We start from the raw sequence: 20,178 nt of genomic DNA on the forward strand, positions 1-20,178 counted from the left end.
TTTTCCTCAAAGTAGCTAGCTATCAGCAAAGTCAGAGCTAGTAAAAGTTAGGTGCGAGTGTTAGTTCACGAAAGGCATTCTTTGAGAAGGGGCCACCTCTGGAAGAGACCAGAGGTGGCAGAACTGAGTGCTCGGGTTGGGGTGTAGTGTTTGAGCATACACTGAAGGTAGGAAGGGGCTGCTCCGTAGGCAACTACCATGGTCTTGTAGTGGATGCGAGCTTCGACTGGAAGCCAGTGGAGTGTGTGGAGGAGCGGGGTGACATGGGAGAACTTGGGAAGGTTGAAGACCAGGCAGGCTGCAGCATTCTGGATAAGTTGCAGGGGTTTGCTGCCCGCTCAGCCCAGTCCAAGCTCTTCTTTGTCCTGGCACCCCAATGGTGGAACCAGCTTTCCCCTGAAGCTAGAACAGCAGAGTCCCTGCCCATCTTCCGAAAACATCTGAAACCCTACCTCTTCAAAGAGTATCTTAAAATATTGTCTTTCGTGAACTAACACTCTGTCACGACTTTCTCCGAAGCTGCCTCCTCTCCTTGTTCGGGCAGGCTTTGGCGTTCGTTGTCACCGGCCTTCTAGCCACTGCCGCATCTCATCTCATCATTCCATTTGTTTTGTCTTGTCTATTACACACACTGTTTTGTTCCAGTACGCCTGTTTTGCGCACTGGACTGTTTGACGCTATCCTGCGTAACTGTATTCCGGAATAAACTCTGTATTTTGTGATTTACCCTCCTGCGCCTGACTCCTTCAAATCACCCATCACACGCGCACTTAACCTTTTTTTTTAACTAGCTCTGACTTTGCTGATAGCTACTTTATTGATGAAAAATACTATATACTTACTATGACTGTGATATGTGGTTGTCCCACCTAGCTATCTTAAGATGAATGCACTAACTGTAAGTCGCTCTGGATAAGAGCATCTGCTAAATGACTAAAATGTTAATGTAAAACATACTCTAAAGTGGGAAAGAGAGAGACAGAGATAATGAAGAGAAGCAAACCATACACTATTTTAACGTGCCTCCCAAACAGGAACGTTTGGGAGTCACGTGCGTCAGCAAGACAACTGTGTCACCAAGCCTCGTGCTGTAAAATAAAGTTAATCTGTTTAATCATAAACCCGGGCTTCTCATATACATAACGCATATAAAGTTGATGTCGTTCTGTGGTGACGGCGCATCAATATTATGTTGTCTGCGGCTCTTGTGGAGGTGGCTATCTTTAGTGTCTAAACCCTGTTAGTCCATATCTGGGTTCCTATTTCCCAGATTAAGATTTAGATCATGGTTACATGGTGGACTGGGCAAGGCTGATCTCTCACATCTCTCTCATTCCTCTGTAAGGAGCTGTGAATCAGCCGGAGGTACTGGGAAAGGGCTGAGAGGGGCAGAAACACAAGGCCTAGGGGATCAGCTGGACAGGTGGTAAATGGGGGTAAAGGCAGAGATGAGGGGCTCGAAAACTGGCCCAGTGAAAGGGCTAGAAATTAAGGGCTATGGTAGCGGTGGATAGGGCTGTGGAGGGAATCACACAGTGCGTTGAGACATAGGGCTGGCAAAGGTCTAACTTGGGGCTAATATAACGCCACGAAGAAAAAAAGGACTGGGGGGGGGGACTGGACTGAGAATGGTAGAAATAGTCTCTTGGAGAAAATACAGGGCTTGGAGGAGAGACGTCGGGGGAGAAACGGGCTAGAGGGGAGAAGACAATAAAGAGTTCAAATCGAGATGATGACCAACCATAAAATAAATTGTAGGCTGCCACTCAGAGCGGCCCATCGTTACTATACTCGTAAGTCGCAACTGTACTCAAAGGAACATCCCCCATATTCCATATAGCACGTGTTCATGCGATGGGACATTTGATTACCTTCCCTATCAATTAGTGATGCATTCTGCAGACGTCTCTCTCTTGGATCTGATCCCTGAGCCCCTCTCGCTGTGCGCCGCTCAGCTGTCCGTGTTTGTTCCGTCCGTGCCAGGGGGCTCACTTGAGCTGGGTCTTAGCATATACCCAAGGTCAGAACCACTGTTTGCTGGCTCAAGTCATTTGACTTAAATAGATAGAAGCCCCCCGGCTTGTGAAAACACTTTTGGGGGTTTTAGTGCAGGTACAAGGCAGCATCAAAACTCAAACAATATGTTTTGGCAGACTGTGTCTCTCATACAAGGGTTATGTAAGTTATAGCAGAGGTAACATGAGGTGACGTGTAAAGTGGGCCTTCATCACTGGTTTTCATGTGAGGAGGTGGATGTGAACCCAGGTCTCCTGCTTGTCAAAAGACTGCCTTATTCCACAGGAATAAACTGGTGTGCTGAACCAAACCTTGTTACACTGAACACATGGGGCCCGATTCAGACTTGAGATAAGTAGACTTAACATGGACTCAAGTCAATTTTTTTAAATGACATGTTAAATCTACTTATCTGAAGTCTGAATATTTTTTGTGAAATTCCACAATTTTTTGTGCTTTGTTTAGACAGATTAGAAACAGGATGAGACAGAGAAGGAGTGAAAGTTGGACAGGTGGAAGCGGGAATTGAACCCCCGACTGCTGAGGCAGTAAGACGGCAAATTCTGTTTAGAACATTACCCACTCAACCACCCAGCTACGTACCATGTAAGGAACGTGGGCCCCCATATCAGAAAACAACTGTTTCGAATAAAGGCAAAATGTGAACTTCAAACATTTTGCTGCCGTACTGTTCAGAATTCCCCCATTCTGAGGCATGGAGGTGGAGAGAGGGCATTCGTGGCAGGTGTGCCCTCTTACAAACTCTTTGGTCAAGTATAAAAACAGGCAAGTTTCCAGGCACCTCCCCTGTATTCGGATCCTTCACGAACCCAGACAGGTAAGAGCACACCAAACGCTCAGATGAAACTCTCCAAAACAATCCAAGAAAGTATGCGTCAATGAAAACGTGAGTACAAAATGTTATCATGTTGAAGAAGGAAACAGAAAAGCAATTCTATTTCTTGTGTGTTTTTGTTCAACTTGACTTTTTTTTTGCACTACTGCATTGTTGGGAAAGTACAAGCAACAAATGCATTTCACTGTACTAGTGCACATGACAATAAAAACGTAACTTGAATTCACTTAATAAAAACATTTGTTTTGGGTACCATTTCGGCCACTGATGTCCTAGTCAAACAGCCATTTTGATTCATTGATCAGTGTTCTTGATGTTTCATGTAGTTGTTAATTGACACGTCCTTGTTTGCACCTTTTGTGCACTTGTTTTTTATGCAAATTAAGGCCTGCTTTTTAGTTAATACTGCTTGAAAGCCTACTAGCTTCATGAGCTTTATCTATTGTTTAATGTACTGTATGCCCCACATGTTATACTGTATATACAGTATATAAAAATGTAGGGCTGTCACAATTAATCAGTTAAAACCTCTAAGCTAACATATGGAATGTTTTTAAGATGGTCATACCATGGATCATTTAGGTATTTGATTTATAATTTTAGGAACCCTTTTGGTATCTTTTATTTTTTTACAAAATTCTTTGATATTGCATTTGACAAACACCGCTGTAGCTCGGCAACCTTCCACAGCAGATGCGGAAGGCTGACATAGGCGGATGCGGTGGATTGAGAAGCAGCCCTGCAGCCTTAAACTGACGGATTTTGATGGAGATTTTTCTATGTTACTTAGATTGACGCATGAGTGCGTCAACAGACTCTCAAGGATTTTAACTAAACTTTTTATCATTTAAGTGCATAAATTATTTTTTATCATGATTAATCGCATTGTCTGAAAGCGTTGAAAATACACTGAAAACATCCAAAATACATAATCTATACAGATAAAATCTACAATGCAATGTAAAAACAAGTTGACATTGAGTAGGGTGTCCACCAACTCTACCCAGAGGTGGTAAAAACACACTTTGGTGATGAAATTTAACTTCCTTATGTTATAAAATACATTTTAACAAGGCAAATATGATTATTCATGTTCTGAATCGTTCAGTGGGTTCTTCCTCTAACATATCATTAAGATTATATCCAAAAAGTCAGATTTCGTAACCTAATCCATCCCATAATAAGCAACAAGCACTGTTGACATAGAGGTGCCGGCTACTCGTAACAACTTTTGAAGATTTTACATTTTGTGGTGGTCATCTTCAAAGTTGTTTTATGCTGGTAACAAAAAGCTAAATTACCATGACACAAGCTGAATTAAATGTAAAAGGCTTTGAAAATAAAAAGCTTGGTATACACTTAGTGCTCCATTGCCATTTCACAGAGTTACTTGTTTTTGTGAGAAATCTTCAAAAAAAGAACAGGAATTTCTAATTAATATGAAAAACGTATACTAAAATATAAAAATACTACATGTCATGTCTCAAAATCGACGTCCGTCTTACCTCCTTATTGTTTTATGTCCTGTGAATTCAAGAAGAAAGAGGAGTTCATCGGGAAAGTAAGTATGTCAGGTATCCAGTAGCCTTAATTCTTTCACAGAATCCAGCCTAGCTGACACTTTTTTTCCTCTGGCCGCCATTGATTTAATCACCATAATTCTGGCCATCCTACAAGGGTAAACACTCCAATAACTTTTGAACGGATTATGATAGAGACATGAGGTTTGGACCATTGGTTTTCTTAGAGCACTATATACACAAATGACCTATTATTTTACCCATTGGTCAAAATATGCACTTTTGATTGGACACCCTACATTGAGGTTAAATAAAATGTTCTTTATGAATTTACCTAATTATGATTTTTTGTATAACAAATCGTACATTTGTTTTTTGTTGTTTGTTTTGCTTTTTATGCACTTTGTGAATTAAAGTTAAATAAATTATTATTAATCTACAGCTCACTTTGAGCAAATTCAATTGCGATTAATCACAGCAAATCGTTTGACAGCCCTAATAAAAATGAAAATATAGTATATTGTTTCATATCTGGTATGTTATAATATTGTGTAATATGATTACGGGATTCGTAGAGGGACACGATACTACTGAGTGGTTGGCTTAGATGCCTTGGTATTGCATTGAACCACAAGTGGCGGCTAAGACAATCCACTCCACCTATGATGGCGTGCAGGATGGGAGGCCCTGTCCCTGACATTACTCCTCGTCTTCCAGAACAAGGACATGCAGATGAGCTGTTAGCAGCTGATCACACAAGCACAATATTTGGGGCGTGAGGCCAAATGCATTTCCTCTCTCTGGTGGTTATTAATCAAGTGGAAATGGCTATTCTCATCTCGACGAGCTAACAAAAGCACTGGGGACTCGCGCCCGTGCCAACACTAACATAGATTTTTTTGTGTCTCACACCCCCTCAACCCCCGTCCAAGTCCCCCACTGCCTATGGCTGCTGTGTCTTCCAGACAAACAGCATATAAACCGAGACACTACACTGTTAAAATGAAGTGCCTTGTAACACTAAATCTAGTGGCAACTGAGCTGCCACCACCCTAAAGGAGACGAGACCTTAACTTTACTGAAGTATTGAAACAGTTGGTTGTGAGGGTATTGGAAGAGATTTTAGGTGTACTGAAACGTTCATCCTGAGGTGTTCTGAAACATGACAAGGTATGTTGTAACATCTCATAATCAAGAGTTGTGCAACACCTTGCCAAAGACTGGAGAACTAACCCAGAAAAGATTGAAAGCACCATTATGGTGTTTCAAGAACTGTCTAGCGCAGAACTAGATCCCTCCTTCTGGGGTTTCCAAATACTGTAAATGGGAGTCCCTCTTCTTATTACATACAGTGAGGGAAAAAAGTATTTGATCCCCTGCTGATTTTGTACGTTTGCCCACTGACAAAGAAATTATCAGTCTATAATTTTAATGGTAGGTTTATTTGAACAGTGAGAGACAGAAAAACAAGAAAAAAATCCAGAAAAACGCATGTCAAAAATGTTATAAATTTATTTGCATTTTAATGAGGGAAATAAGTATTTGACCCCCTCTCAGTCAGAAAGATTTCTGGCTCCCAGGTGTCTTTTATACAGGTAAGAGCTTAAATTACGACCACACTCTTAAAGGGAGTGCTCCTAATCTCAGTTTGTTACCTGTATAAAAGACACCTGTCCACAGAAGCAATCAATCAATCAGATTCCAAACTCTCCACCATGGCCAAGACCAAAGAGCTCTCCAAGGATGTCAGGGACAAGATTGTAGACCTACACAAGGCTGGAATGGGCTACAAGACCATCGCCAAGTAGCTTGGTGAGAAGGTGACAACAGTTGGTGCGATTATTCGCAAATGGAAGAAACACAAAATAACTGTCAATCTCCCTCTGCCTGGGGCTCCATGCAAGATCTCATCTCGTGGAGTTGCAATGATCATGAGAACGGTGAGGAATCAACCCAAGGGAGGATCTTGTCAATGATCAAGGCAGCTGGGACCATAGTCACCAAGAAAACAATTGGTAACACACTACGCCGTGAAGGACTGAAATCCTGCAGCGCCCACAAGGTCCCCCTGCTCAAGAAAGCACATATACAGGGCCATCTGAAGTTTGCCAATGAACATCTGAATGATTCAGAGGAGAACTGGGTGAAAGTGTTGTGGTCAGATGAGAACAAAATCGAGCTCTTTGGCATCAACTCAACTCGCCGTGTTTGGAGGAGGAGGAATGCTGCCTATGACCCCAAGAACACCATCCCCACCGTCAAACATGGAGGTGGAAACATTATGCTTTGGGGGTGTTTTTCTGCTAAGGGGACAGGACAACTTCACTGCATCAAAGGGACGATGGACGGGGCCATGTACCGTCAAATCTTGGGTGAGAACCTCCTTCCCTCAGCCAGGGCGTTGAAAATGGGTTGTGGATGGGTATTCCAGCATGACAATGACCCAAAACACACGGCCAAGGCAACAAAGGAGTGGCTCAAGAAGAAGCACATTAAGGTCATGGAGTGGCCTAGCCAGTCTCCAGACCTTAATCCCATAGAAAATCTGTGGAGGGAGCTGAAGGTTCCAGTTGCCAAACGTCAGCCTCGAAACCTTAATGACTTGGAGAAGATCTGCAAAGAAGTGTGGAACAAAATCCCTCCTGAGATGTGTGCAAACCTGGTGGCCAACTACAAGAAACGTCTGACCTCTGTGATTGCCAACAAGGGTTTTGCCTCCAAGTACTAAATCATGTTTTGCAGAGGGGTCAAATACTTATTTCCCTCATTAAAATGCAAATCAATTCATAACATTTTTGACATGCGTTTTTCTGGATTTTTTTGTTGTTATTCTGTCGCTCACTGATTAAATAAACCTACCATTAAAATTATAGACTGATCATGTCTTTGTCAGTGGGCAAACGTACAAAATCAGCAGGGGATCAAATACTTTTTTTCCCTCACTGTATTATCTACTCTTATATGGTGTGTTGATTAACTCCTCATTGGTAATTCCAAAAGGTCAAATGTATTTTTACTCGCTACGTGCTTCAGCACTCGTCGGTCCCGTTCGGTGAGATTGTGTGGCCTACCACTTCGCGGCTGAGTCGTTGTTGCCCCTAGACGTTTCCACTTCACAATAACAGCACTAACATTTGACCAGAGCAGCTCTAGCAGGGCAGAAATTTGACAAACTGACTTGTTGGAAAGGTGGCATCCTATGATGGTGCCACGTTGAAAGTCACAGCTCTTCAGTAAGGTCATTCTACTGCCAATGTTTGTCAATGGAGATTGCATGGCTGTGTGCTTGATTTTATACACCTGTCAGCAACGGGTGTGGCTGAAATAGCCGAATCCACTAATTTGAAGGGGTGTCCCCATACTTTTGGCCATGTAGTGTGTCTGTCTGTTCTTGGTGTCTCTAGGGGGCCAGAAATAGACTCGCTATCAGCTGTGTGCACAATATCTCCTGGATTGACTGAGCATTACAATACTATAATCGTTAGGTCTGCAGAGATTTCGGATAACTGTTAATGAGATTTACAAGTTGACAGTAGTGACAGATGTTCACAGTTGGGGACTGTGTGTGTTGTTGAGAGGCATTATCTAGGATCTCTAGAATGTTCACTATACTTAAAAGATTTATTGTGCCCTCGCATTGAATATCTATTTATTCTTCCATACAACAGCCAGTCTTTACGTAACCAGATAAGACACCATTTACACATATGATAGAGAATATATTAAGGATTAACAATATCAGTTCATATGTATAATTCCCAAAGACAATAAATGTTTTGGAGATGTTTTGTAGGACATTTTCATTTTCAAGAGCACAGCATTAAACACCAGCCGTTTCCACTATCATTGATACATGCTCCAAGAAATGCTAACCGGAGATGCTGTATGTTTCTAAATACTTAATGGATTTAAAATCTGTCTGGCAAAAGTGTTGTTTTGAAGTGTCTATCCTATTTCTGAGAGATGTAAGTAAGCTCAGGAGAAAAAATATATATCTATTATTTTACAGTGCAATGACCCGTATATATTTGATGTGGATCTTCCCTATTCACTTCCATACATTTTTCAGCCTGGTACTAGGTTACATTCAGACGAGTCTTGTGAGGCTTGTGAGCTTCGTAGAGCAAAACAACCGATATGTAAAGGACCAGTCAAAAGTTTGGACACACCTACTCATTCAAGGGTTTTTCTGTATTTTTACAATTTTTAACAATGTAGAATAATAGTGAAGACATCAAAACTATGAAATAACACATATGGAATCATGTAGTAACCAAAAAAGTGTTAAACAAATCTAAATATATATTTGAGATACTTCAAAGTAGCCACCCTTTGCCTTGATGACAGCTTTGCACACTCTTGGTATTCAAGAGTCTCAGCTTTCCATAGTGGGTCATATTATAGTTTCTAGCCCAAACCATTTGGACTCTGTGGACATTTTCGTAAGAAAACCGATTTACGGGACGTTTCCTGGTCTGACAAACACAACTGTAGCTCTGCCACCTTCCACCGCAGATGCGGAAGGCCGACATCAGCGGATATGGTGGGTTGAGACGCAGCCCATACAAAAACAGTTATATCTAGCATAAACAGACAGATTTTATGGGGATTTTTGTATTACGCTAATTAGATGTCCTTGCGGGAGTGGGCATCGACTCTATGGTGAAACAGCTACGTCCGTTTGCGATATTACAACAACAAAGAAGTTACTGAAAACAACAAACACTGTTTTTTCCCCTCTGACATCATTGCACATGCAATAGAAGAGCACAATATGCACTGCAATTTTTTTTACCATGCTGCGCGACACTCCTGAGCTCGGCAACAAAAACAATAACAACGTTGGAGGGGTGTCCATGGCGCTATTTCCCACTACTGCAGATCTCAGCTTTAAGGATGAGGGTTAGGTTTAGGGATTAGGGTTACAGTTGGGTTTCTGCTGCACTCACCACCAGGTTTCCGATGACCATGACCATCATGAAGACCACCAGGCACATCCCGGCTCCGGCCACCTCCATGCAGTCCCACATGGTCTCGATCCACTCCCCGCACAGGATGCGAAACACAATGAGGAATGAGTGGAAGAAGTCGTGCATGTGCCAACGCGGCAACTCACAGTCGGTGGCAATCTTACACACGCATTCCTTGTAGCTCTTGCCGAAGAGCTGCATGCCCACCACGGCGAAGATGAAGACGATGATGGCCAGTACCAAGGTCAGGTTTCCCAGAGCGCCCACAGAGTTGCCAATGATCTTGATCAGCATGTTGAGCGTGGGCCACGACTTGGCTAATTTGAAGACACGCAGCTGCCTCCAACACACAGTGCATTAACAGACAGACAGACAGACAGACAGACAGACAACACACAAATTGCATTTTTCATGGCTTGATGTGCTGTTGATGCAAGTTCCTTATTGTGCATTGTCCCGGTAAACTAAATGAGTACAATAATGTAAATCTATGAATACTATTTCACAGACATGAATTGACTGGAAATCAGTGTGTCTTACCAAACGGAAAGACCTGAGAACGGACAGGCCTTGGACATTGGCTAGACCTAACTCCACCAGACTGAACGTGACAATGATACTGTCGAAAATGTTCCAGCCGACCTGGAAGTAGTAGTAGGGATCCATGGCGCAAAGCTTGAAGACCATCTCTGCTGTGAAGATCCCAGTGAAAACCTAGCGGGGGATTGATATCAGAAATATAAACAAGTTTTTATTTGGATGCATCATGTCAAAAACCATAACTCAGATGTTAAGTGTTCTCATCAACACAAGAACAGACTAAGTAATATCCGATTCAAGTGAACAACAGGACACCTGAAATGATATGTCACGCAGTTATAATAAGGAAGCTACAGCAGCAACGCAAGTTTGAGCAAGCAATACAGCTAGCTTTACAAACCTAACATCTGCCGCTAAACTACCCCTTTAAAGGTTCTTACCAGGTTCCCCACGGAGAGCATGTGGTCAAACTCTGGGCTCATGGGGTAGTGCTCCATGGCCATGAAGAGGGTGTTGAGCACGATGCAGATGGTGATGCCTAGGTCCACGAAGGGGTCCATCACAATAAAGAGCAACCACTTCTTCAACCATACCCAGGGCACACAACAGTCCCACTTCAGGAAGATGTCGGCAAACTTGTACCAGCCGGGCGGACAAGGCTTCTGGGCGCCTTCCAGCTCTATTAGAAAGAGAGGAGAGGTTTAGATGACCAGTTCAATAATAATGTTTTAATATAACATAATAACAAAACAAAAAATGAATATGCTTTAGTATTATGGCTGGAAACTCTGCAATTCATTCCTCTTGCCGTTGTTATGAAGTAAAAAAAGACAACAAAACAAAGTTATCCAAGACTACTAAGACAACCCTAGAATATTGATCTGACATTAGAGCAAAATGTCCTGCTCTAAAAAGTGACAGGAGGGTATGAGTGGATGATTGACAGCATTTGGGACATTTGCCATTCATTGCCCTAGTTCAATGTTTCAACATGCATTGGTGACATTCGTGTCGTTAAATGTGTACAAATATAGGCAATCTTTCTGTTCTATACTAAAAACATTTCAATGAAATGCAACGGAGGGTAACACCAGAATTCATGCCTGTGGTGCCAGACCGCCCCGGAAGGCTGAAATAGCTCAAGCTTAGCACCAAGAGGGCATGCAACTGTACATTAACAGGGCACTATCCCCCCTCACACACACAATGTGATTGGCTGCTCTGTGTGTGACATACTTCAGACAATGCTACTGTAATGAGGGGGGTCAGAAGGCCATGTCTACAACTACATGATAAGCTAGGCAATTACACTTCACATTAGAGCGAAGACTGCATCCACTCCCAACTAAGCCTAGTGTATTTCTAAACTTGCCTGAGGGGACTTGACATGTCTCCTACTGTGGACAGTTGTGTTTGTCTCACAGGCAAGAAACAGACCAGAGACAGTACACAGTACATTTCATGGCATATATATGTTAGTAGTTGAAGTAGACATACAAACAATTATTTGTATTCATTATGAATGGATCTATAGGGAAATTATTTCTGAAAATACACTGAACAAAAATATAAACGCAACATGTAAACTGTTGGTCCCATGTTTCATGAGCTGAAATAAGATCCCAGAAATGTTCCATACACACAAAAATATTATTTCTCTCAAATGTTGTGCACAAATGTTTACATTCCTGTTAGTGAGCATTGGATCCTTTGTCAAGATAATCCATCCACCTGACAGGTGTGGCATATCAAGAAACTGATTAAACAGCATGATCATTACACAGGTGCACCTTGTGCTGGGGACAACAAAAGGCCACACTAAAATGTGCAGTTTTGTCACACAACATAATGCCACAGATGTCTCAAGTTTTGAGGGAGCTTGCAACTGGCTTCTTTGAAAATGTTGCATGTTGCGTTTATATTTTTGTTCAGTATACAGTATTATCAATGCAGGGGTGCATTTTACTCTCTTCCGAAACAAATGCTGAATTAAAATGATATCATTGTCATTGTTGATGATATCACAATGGTAATACTATCATTCAAGCATCATCATCATCATTGTCATCATGATCATTTCACTATGTGTCGCTCTCTTACCATCCATGACGGCGGTGAGAACACTAACAGCACTGGCCGATCTGTTCTTCAGGCCTGGCTGCTCCAGATGGAGCATGCTGTCCTCTTTGCCCTCGTCATCATGAAACGACTGGGGGGTGGGGGTTAAGTCTCATCATCACTGGTCACTAAATATCTTAGCTGTTATTTAACTCTTACCATAGAAGGGCTGTGTATACAAGACAACAAAGACCAATAGCCAAAACAACCTGCATTTACAAATTCACATCAAAAGAATGAGACAAAACAAACTGCATTCCCAAAACTGTGGACCCATTCTGACCTATGAACATTGACCTGATAAGATAAACATTAGCAAGAAGAGTTCACACTGACCTCCGACTCAGAGGACACTGGTATGATGGCCAGACGGGGCACGATTCTCCCGTTACAGTCCTTGATGACATCATCTCCGAGGCTCTGCTCGTCATCCGCAGAACCCCCGTGTGACCCAGAGTAATGACTAAGCTCTTTCCGACTGGTCAGGGTCGCCTGACTTCCAGCAGCAGCGTCAGCTTGCTCCTGTCGAACACCAATGATAAATCAATCAGAGTTAATTGTGTAAAGTAGGTCTGCCACTTGCGTCCCGAACATCCCCGCAGCAGTCGGACCCGCAACCTAGACCTACAGGCCGTGGTGAAAACATTTGCACACAAAAATGCAGTCTCTCAAGTTGAATTTAATATGATTTAATTTACCTTGAATATTGCAGCCCATTTGTGTAGGCTATTAGCCAGACAAAACAATAAATAGTGGCTGAATTTATCCTTAAGCAAAAAATGTTATTCCTAATTGAAGTGTAATTTTAATAAAACCTAAATATAGCAGCTAAATGGTTTTTAGCTATAGATAATAGGCTAGACTGCATAATGAAACAATCCCTAGTAAGCTAGTGTTTTGAAGGTGGACTTTATTTCTATACAAGCTGGTAGGGTGTGAGGTGGGCTCATGTCATGCAGGTGCAGGTATGCTATACAGGACAGTTGTATATTCAAAAAAATTAATTGGTAGTTGATTAGGGGTGAACTCTGACCTTGCGGGAGTCCATAGAAACCTTGTTACGCCAGTGAGGGCTGCATGATATGGGCAAAAATTCGAATTACTATTCTTTTTTTCTAATTGCTACCAAATATTGCAATTGCGATTTGACTTGGATAAGTAAACTATACATTGAGTGTACAAAACATTAGGAACACCTTCGTAATATTGCGTTGCACCCTCGTAATATTGCGTTGCACCCTCTTTTGCCCTCATAACATCCTCAATTCATTGGGGCATGGGCTCTACAAGGTGTCAAGCGTTCCACAGGGATGCTGGCCCATGTTGACTCCAATGCTTCCCACAGTTGTCAAGTTGGCTGGATGTCCTTTGGGTGGTGGACCATTCTTGATACACACAGGAAACTGTTGACCGTAAAAAACCCACCAGTGTTGCAGTTCTTGACACACTCAAACCGGTGCGCCTGGCACCTACTACCATATCCCGTTCAAAGGGACTTAAATCTGTTGTGTTGCCCATTTACCCTCAGAATGGCACACATACACAATCCATGTCTCAACTGTCTCAAGGTTTAAAAATCCTTCTTTAACCTGTCTTCTCCCCTTCATCTCAGGGGACATCAATAAGGGATCATACAGTGTAGCTTTCAACTGGATTTACCTGCTCAGTCTATGTCATGGAAAGAGCAGATGTTCTAAATGTTATGTACACTCATTGTAGATCAGAACATAGAAATATAATTATTAAAAAGCAAAGTGGAAAGCAGTATTGTTCTTGTTTGGAACAATCTGTTGACTGCATTTGACCTAACAGAACAGCATGCAAAGGTATAGTGAATATAAGTGAATCTAACAGCAAGGAGGAGGATCTGTGCTGCTTAAGTGACAGGGGTCGAAGCTTGGTGTGTGTGGGAACCAGCCGCAAGAAGAGAGATGGAGAGAGACGAAAAACAGAGTAAACTAATTTTTTTTAAACGTTACACGCTGCTGAGTGGTGTTTCAAAACTTTCCGATATGGATATCTCTTGCAACATGGATATTGGGTAAATCCATTTGAATTCAGTCACTTTTTGACAGCACCCCTTTTGATTTGAATGAAACTTCCATGCATACTGTATTTGCCTGTTGTAGAAGTGCTCAGAAAGTGACTTTTTGGACCTGAATACCAAAACATTCAAGAGACAAAAGTGCTCGAAGTTGACATCCATGTCTTCATCACTGGAAAAGATAAACGGTTGAGATTGATATCATTTAAAAGCTTACAAACAGGTTTGTCAAACTTTTATAATTTCTTGAAAAAACTTTTTCTTAATACAAATTGTCATTTTCTTTACCTACTATTTTTTTCATATTCACATATGTTGTAGCTTAGACCCTATTTTACATCATCTGAGGTTTTTGTGTTGTGCCCGCCATCGTTTGATACACAACATTCTCTTGAATATAGGGTGGGTGTCATGTTTTGGCTGACAAACGTACTAAAATGGGAATCAAATGGACATTTCAACTTTCAAATGGTACCACAAAGATGGTTGGCGGTCCACGCAGAGAATGTTGACTTGAATGGGAATATCTCTTTTTTTAAATTATACTGTCAATCCTCCATAGGTTTTCTATTGAAATCATAGATATAGAAATAATAGAAGACATGACCATTTAAGTTGACATTCAACGGTGGGTGTACCGGCGGCCATCTTTGTGGTAGTAATTAAAGTTAACATTTCAATTCAATGGTGTTCCAGCTAAATTGCAGTGGTCTGATGGGATAGGTCAATTTCTATGAATTCTAGTTCTATGATTGAAATTACACACTCCCTGTATTCAAGAACATGTTGTGTTTCAACCAATGGCGGGCACAACACAAAAACCCCAGAGTGAGTTTACAAGTTTAGATAATTGACGTTAAAAACTGTAATATTTTTTATTAAAAAGCATTTTTTTTAAAGAAATTATAAAATAGTTTGACAACTCTGTTTGTAAGCTTTTAAATGATATCAAACTCCACCGTTTATCTTTTCCAATGATGAATACATGGATGTCTCATGATATGGTGGTGTATGCAAAATGGGTCAACTTTGAGCACCTCTATCCCCTAAATGTTTTGGCATTCAGGTCCAAAAAGTCACTTTCTGACCACTTCTTCCATGGGCAAACACGTATGGAAAGTTTTGTTTAAATCAAAAGGGATTCTGTCAAAAAGTTATTGAATTCAAATTGATTTACCCTATTGCACAGGTCAATATCTTGATGTGAATTCGATTAATTGTGCAGCTCAAGTGTAAAGGATAATAATTTAGGTTTAGTGGGCCAGCATCCCTGATGCAAAGAGAAAGTAAGCTCAAGCTGTGCTATTTGGTTGCCATTCAGCATACCATTAGTCGATTGCCCCAACCTAATGATATGTAAATTATTCCATATATACTGAGGCTTTGAAAAATGGAATTTACATAGCGGTGTTCAGTTTGATGTCATCATTTCTCATATCTTTTTAAAATTATTATTAAACTTTTATTTGACAGGGAAGTCATACTGAGACAAGGGTCTCTTTTTCAGATGAGCCCTGCATAAATACATCAAACATTTATACAATATACAAAATTACAAATTAAGAAAAACAGACACATTTATCAACATAGAGGTCTCTGATCATTTCTCTGAACTGACCAAGGGGGACCAGAACATCTAATTTCAGAGATCTCTGTGAGTTGTTCCACATAAAGGTAGCAAAAAAACTAAAAGCAGCTTTACCCAACTCTGTGGAGACTGAAGGGACCTCCGGTGTTATCCTAGCCTGTGACCGAGTTTGGTCATTTGTAAGTCTACATTTAATTAATCATGTTTCTGCATGAGTGCTTTGTAAATAAACAGAAGAGAATTCTGCTCTCTCCTTACATAGAAAGAGGCCAAACCCACTTTTTGATACAAAAAACAATGGTGAGTTCTATAACCATGACCAGTAATAAACCTAAGGGCACAATGAAAAACAGCATCTAGTGGTTTAAGTGTAGATGCTGCTGCATGCATATAGATAATATCCCCATAATCTAAAATAGACATAAAAGTGGCCTGGACAATATCCTTCCTATTAACAAAAGTCAGACATGCTTTCTTTCTGTAAAAGAAACTAACCTTGAACTTCAACTTCTTCACCAGCTCAGTGACATGTTTTTCATCAAGCCAGATACCAAGATATTTGTAGGAAGGAATTCGCTCAATTTGTGTACCGTTCAAACTAGTCATTACAAATTCATTTAAATCTGGTTTATTGGGCCTAGAAAAAAGCATGCATTTGGATTTGTTTGCATTTAGCACTAACTTTAGATCCAATAGTGACCTCTGCAGTGCTAGAAAATCTGATTTCAAATTTGAAAAGGCTTGGCCAACCGATGGAGCAATGGAATACAACACTGTATCATCGGCATACAAATTAATATATTTTATTTTTTACAGCATTACCAATGTTATTTATATAGATTGTAAACAGTAGTGGGCCGAGTATCAAACCTTGGGGCACCCCTTTATGTAACTCAAGGAACTCAGATTTTACCCCATCTACCTTGATGCCCTGAGTTCTGTTATTGAGATAATTAAGAAACCATCGGCAAGCATCATTACCCAACCCTTTCAAGGACAGCTTATTCAACAGAATAACATGGTCTACAGTATCAAAAGCTTTTGACAAGTCTACAAACATGGCAGCACAACTCGTTCTATCATCTATGGCATTTGCAATATAATTTACAACAAGCATGGTATATGTAGTGTTACTATGTTTAGGTCTGAATCCGGATTCAATAACATTAAGAATACCATTTATAAATAGGAAATAACATAGCTTTTTCTTGACCAATGATTGATTCTAAGATTTTAGCAAGACAAGGGAGCCTGGAAATGGGTTGATAATTATCAAGATCACTACTATCCTCACCCTTATGGAGTGGCACCACAAAAGCTGCTTTCCACACTTTTGGAATATTTCCTGATACTGAATTTAAATTAAAAAATGTGTGTTTCTGAGCCAGCAATAAGGGCGCTGCATACTAAGCAAAGACAGGTCCAAATTAGTCAGCCCCTAATGACTTCTTGGTGTCAATAGATAATAAGGCAGCAATAACTTTTGTTTCTGTGAATTGCCCCCCAAAAAAACCCTGACTACCATTTCCGAAGTCATGTGAGGTTGACTGATCATCCATCGAGGCAACTGGAGGCTGTATGTGGGTAGAACAGTCAACTGACTGGCCAAGACCATTATGACCACCATTTCTTTCAAATAAGAAACCAGCTGAGATAAAATGCTGATTAAAAGCATCACAAATCTTAACTTTTTTATTAATAATGCAGGAGTCTAAAACTACTTTCTTAGGCAGGGAAGTAGAGGAATTACCCCGCTTCAGTGAATTAACAGTTTTCCAGAATTTAGAGGGATCACTAACAGAGTCTGCCATAGCGCTAAGGAAGTAGTTTGATTTGGCCTGTTTTGTCATAAGGATATGCAGTAGTAGTCACCTGACCTGGGCTTGGATCCTGTATTGCTCCAGAAGCCTCTGAAACTCCTCCTCCCTATCCTGCGCCTCTTTCAGAGTGGCCTCGTTCTGCTCATCGTAGGCCATGGCAACCACGGCCAGGATGAGGTTGATGAGGTAGAAGGAACCCAGGAAGATGACCAGCACAAAGAAGATCATGTACGTCTTCCCCGCTGCTCGAAGTGTCTGCATACGGAGAGGCATGTAAAGACAAGTTTCGAGGATGACACAAAATGGTAAGCCAACATGCAGTTTGTAGTAGGCCTCATGAAATTCCTTTAGGCACACTCCCTGCAGTCACTTTCGAGGAATGGAAAGCACTCACATTTTTACAGGAAAAAGTCCAGGAAAAGTCAAACTTAAGGCTTAAATGTGTACCTATTATACAGTATATCATTATATACTATATAATATAAGTACGAACCAGTTGGAACAGGTTCTCCCAGTAGTCCTGCGTCATGAGTCTGAAGAGGGACAAGAAGGCCCAGCCGAAGGAGTCGTAGCTGGTGTAGCCGTAGTTGGGGTTTCTCCCAGCCTTTATGCACGTGAATCCTTCTGGGCACTTCCTATCAGCAGTGGTGGCAGTGGTGAAGAATCAGTTTGCACACAGCCGGCCACCCTACCTGACCCCACAATCCTCAACATCTAGAATGCTGCTTGTCAGAGACAAGCTCATCACTTATATCTGATAGGTGTATTGTGTGTATAGCTTACATAACATTTGACTGCTTTTCCAATTGTGTTCTGTTTGCTACAGTGGTGTGCATCCTGCCATCAAAACCCTGATATTGCTTTACTAAATGTAAGAAATACATTCCATGTCTTATCTTTGTATCATTGTGCCGTTTATGTTATCACAAAGTAACATACCCAGCATCAGAGCTGTTTCCGCAGAGAAGAGCATCCAGACTGCCTTCCAAATAGTAGTGATTCTCTATAGCCGAAAGACAGAGCAAATCAAACACAAAACTAAAAGTACTGGTCATAACGTCACATCAGCCTAAAGTAGAGGAACAGATGACTTGTCTCAGTGGTTCAAACGCACCTATATTGCTGATGTACTCCTTGAAATCGAAAGGAATAGTGGAATTTGACATGTCGCCGAAACCCATGGTGCCGTCAAGCGACGAGGTGGAGTTGTAATCGTCGAACACCGTCGAGTTGAGGATGGGCCATCGGACACACTTGTTGCGCAGATTTCCCATGAAGAGTTGCAGGCCGATGAGTGCGAACACGGCCAGGGCAAACACAGTGAGGATCATCACGTCCACCATTTTCTTTACAGACTGGACCAGGGCGCCCACGATGGTTTTTAATCCTGGTCAAATGGATGCATGTCAGTGACACGTCTACAGGGCGAGATAATCCAGATAGTGCATAGTGGCTCTGAAGGCTTACTGGTTTCAGCATTGAGCTGTCAACACCAAGGTTATTGGTTTGTTTCCTGAATTGGCCACACATACTATATGTTTGACTGTGTAAACTGTAAGTCGCTTTGGATACTATTACTATTATTATCATCTGACATCACAGTGTCAATAGTTCAATAAGCCTAAACATGTGCATACAAACCAGGTCAATTAATTGAAGACATATCAAGAAAACATTTTGATATTGACATCAGTTTGGCGAGTCTCAACAAGAACTGCAGATGAAACAACCTGGACTCAGGTAAATGTAAGATAGTAAATGTAAATCTGGGACACTCCAATTAGTCTGATATATTACGTTTCATATGGTATGTATGAATTTGTGGATATCCTTCATCCATTTCGTATGATATGTTCCGAATTAGAAATTGCATGATATGTTACGAATTGCAATTCAAACAAATTTGCAAAAACGTATGATATGTTACGAATTCCAATTTGTTATGGCTAACGTTAGCTAGGCTAGGGATAAGGGTTAGGAGTTAGGTTAAAGGGTTAAGGTTGGGGTGTCACGGATGCCGCCGAGGCTGCTCCTCCTCCTTGCTCGGGCAGGCTTCGGCATTCGTCGTCCCCGGAGTACTAGCTGCTACCGCTTGATGTTTTCGATGTTTGTTTTGTCATGTCTAGTGGGTACACCTGTTGCGTATTCTGTATTGATTATGTCACGTATAAGTTCACCTGTTTTGTGTTTTGTCTTTGTATGTTATTGTCTGCGTGTCTTGGATGCATTGTGTCTGTGTTATACTCTTTGTGTCATTTACGCATATGGTGTTTTTCCCTCCAGTGTTGGAGACGTTTATTTTGTGCATATTTAGTGTTCGAGTAAAGTCGTCTTTACTTATCTTCTGTGTCCTGCGCCTGACTTCACCACCGCATACACATCAGCCTTTGACAGAATAACATACCAACCCATGGAGTCAGCAGGAGCAGCGGCGGTCCCCGAGTCACTGGAGGATCGGGTCAGCAGCCAGGACGCCATAATCCATCGACTCGGCTCCGCCATGCAAGACGTGATGGACACCCTGCGCCGATGGGAAAGAGGAGGCTTTCCCACACCTCCTCCTACATTACCACCACCATCGGCCAGCCCCATCATACCATCTCCGGAGTCCAGTGGGATTCGGCTCTCGCTCCCGAGGGCATATGATGGCACCACAGCCGGGTGTCAGTGGTTCCTACTTCAAGTGGAACTCTACCTGGCAACCAT

General features: G+C 41.5%; 1 protein-coding gene across 1 annotated transcript in view; it reads right to left on the reverse strand.

The window, feature by feature from the left end:
• scn4aa (sodium channel, voltage-gated, type IV, alpha, a) overlaps positions 1-20,178 on the reverse strand; it is an 83,696-nt gene that overhangs the window by 24,379 nt on the left and 39,139 nt on the right. Inside the window, exons 7-15 of the mRNA XM_041874399.2 lie at positions 18,587-18,859; positions 18,412-18,475; positions 17,966-18,107; positions 17,530-17,727; positions 12,357-12,542; positions 12,003-12,111; positions 10,343-10,581; positions 9,903-10,076; positions 9,342-9,698 (exon numbers count right to left, since the gene is read on the reverse strand). Of these exons, the coding sequence (XP_041730333.2) occupies positions 9,342-9,698; positions 9,903-10,076; positions 10,343-10,581; positions 12,003-12,111; positions 12,357-12,542; positions 17,530-17,727; positions 17,966-18,107; positions 18,412-18,475; positions 18,587-18,859 (1,742 nt within the window). The remainder of the gene's footprint in view (positions 1-9,341; positions 9,699-9,902; positions 10,077-10,342; positions 10,582-12,002; positions 12,112-12,356; positions 12,543-17,529; positions 17,728-17,965; positions 18,108-18,411; positions 18,476-18,586; positions 18,860-20,178) is intronic.

This window comes from Coregonus clupeaformis, chromosome 1 (assembly GCF_020615455.1).
Source record: "Coregonus clupeaformis isolate EN_2021a chromosome 1, ASM2061545v1, whole genome shotgun sequence".
Lineage (NCBI taxonomy): Eukaryota > Metazoa > Chordata > Actinopteri > Salmoniformes > Salmonidae > Coregonus > Coregonus clupeaformis.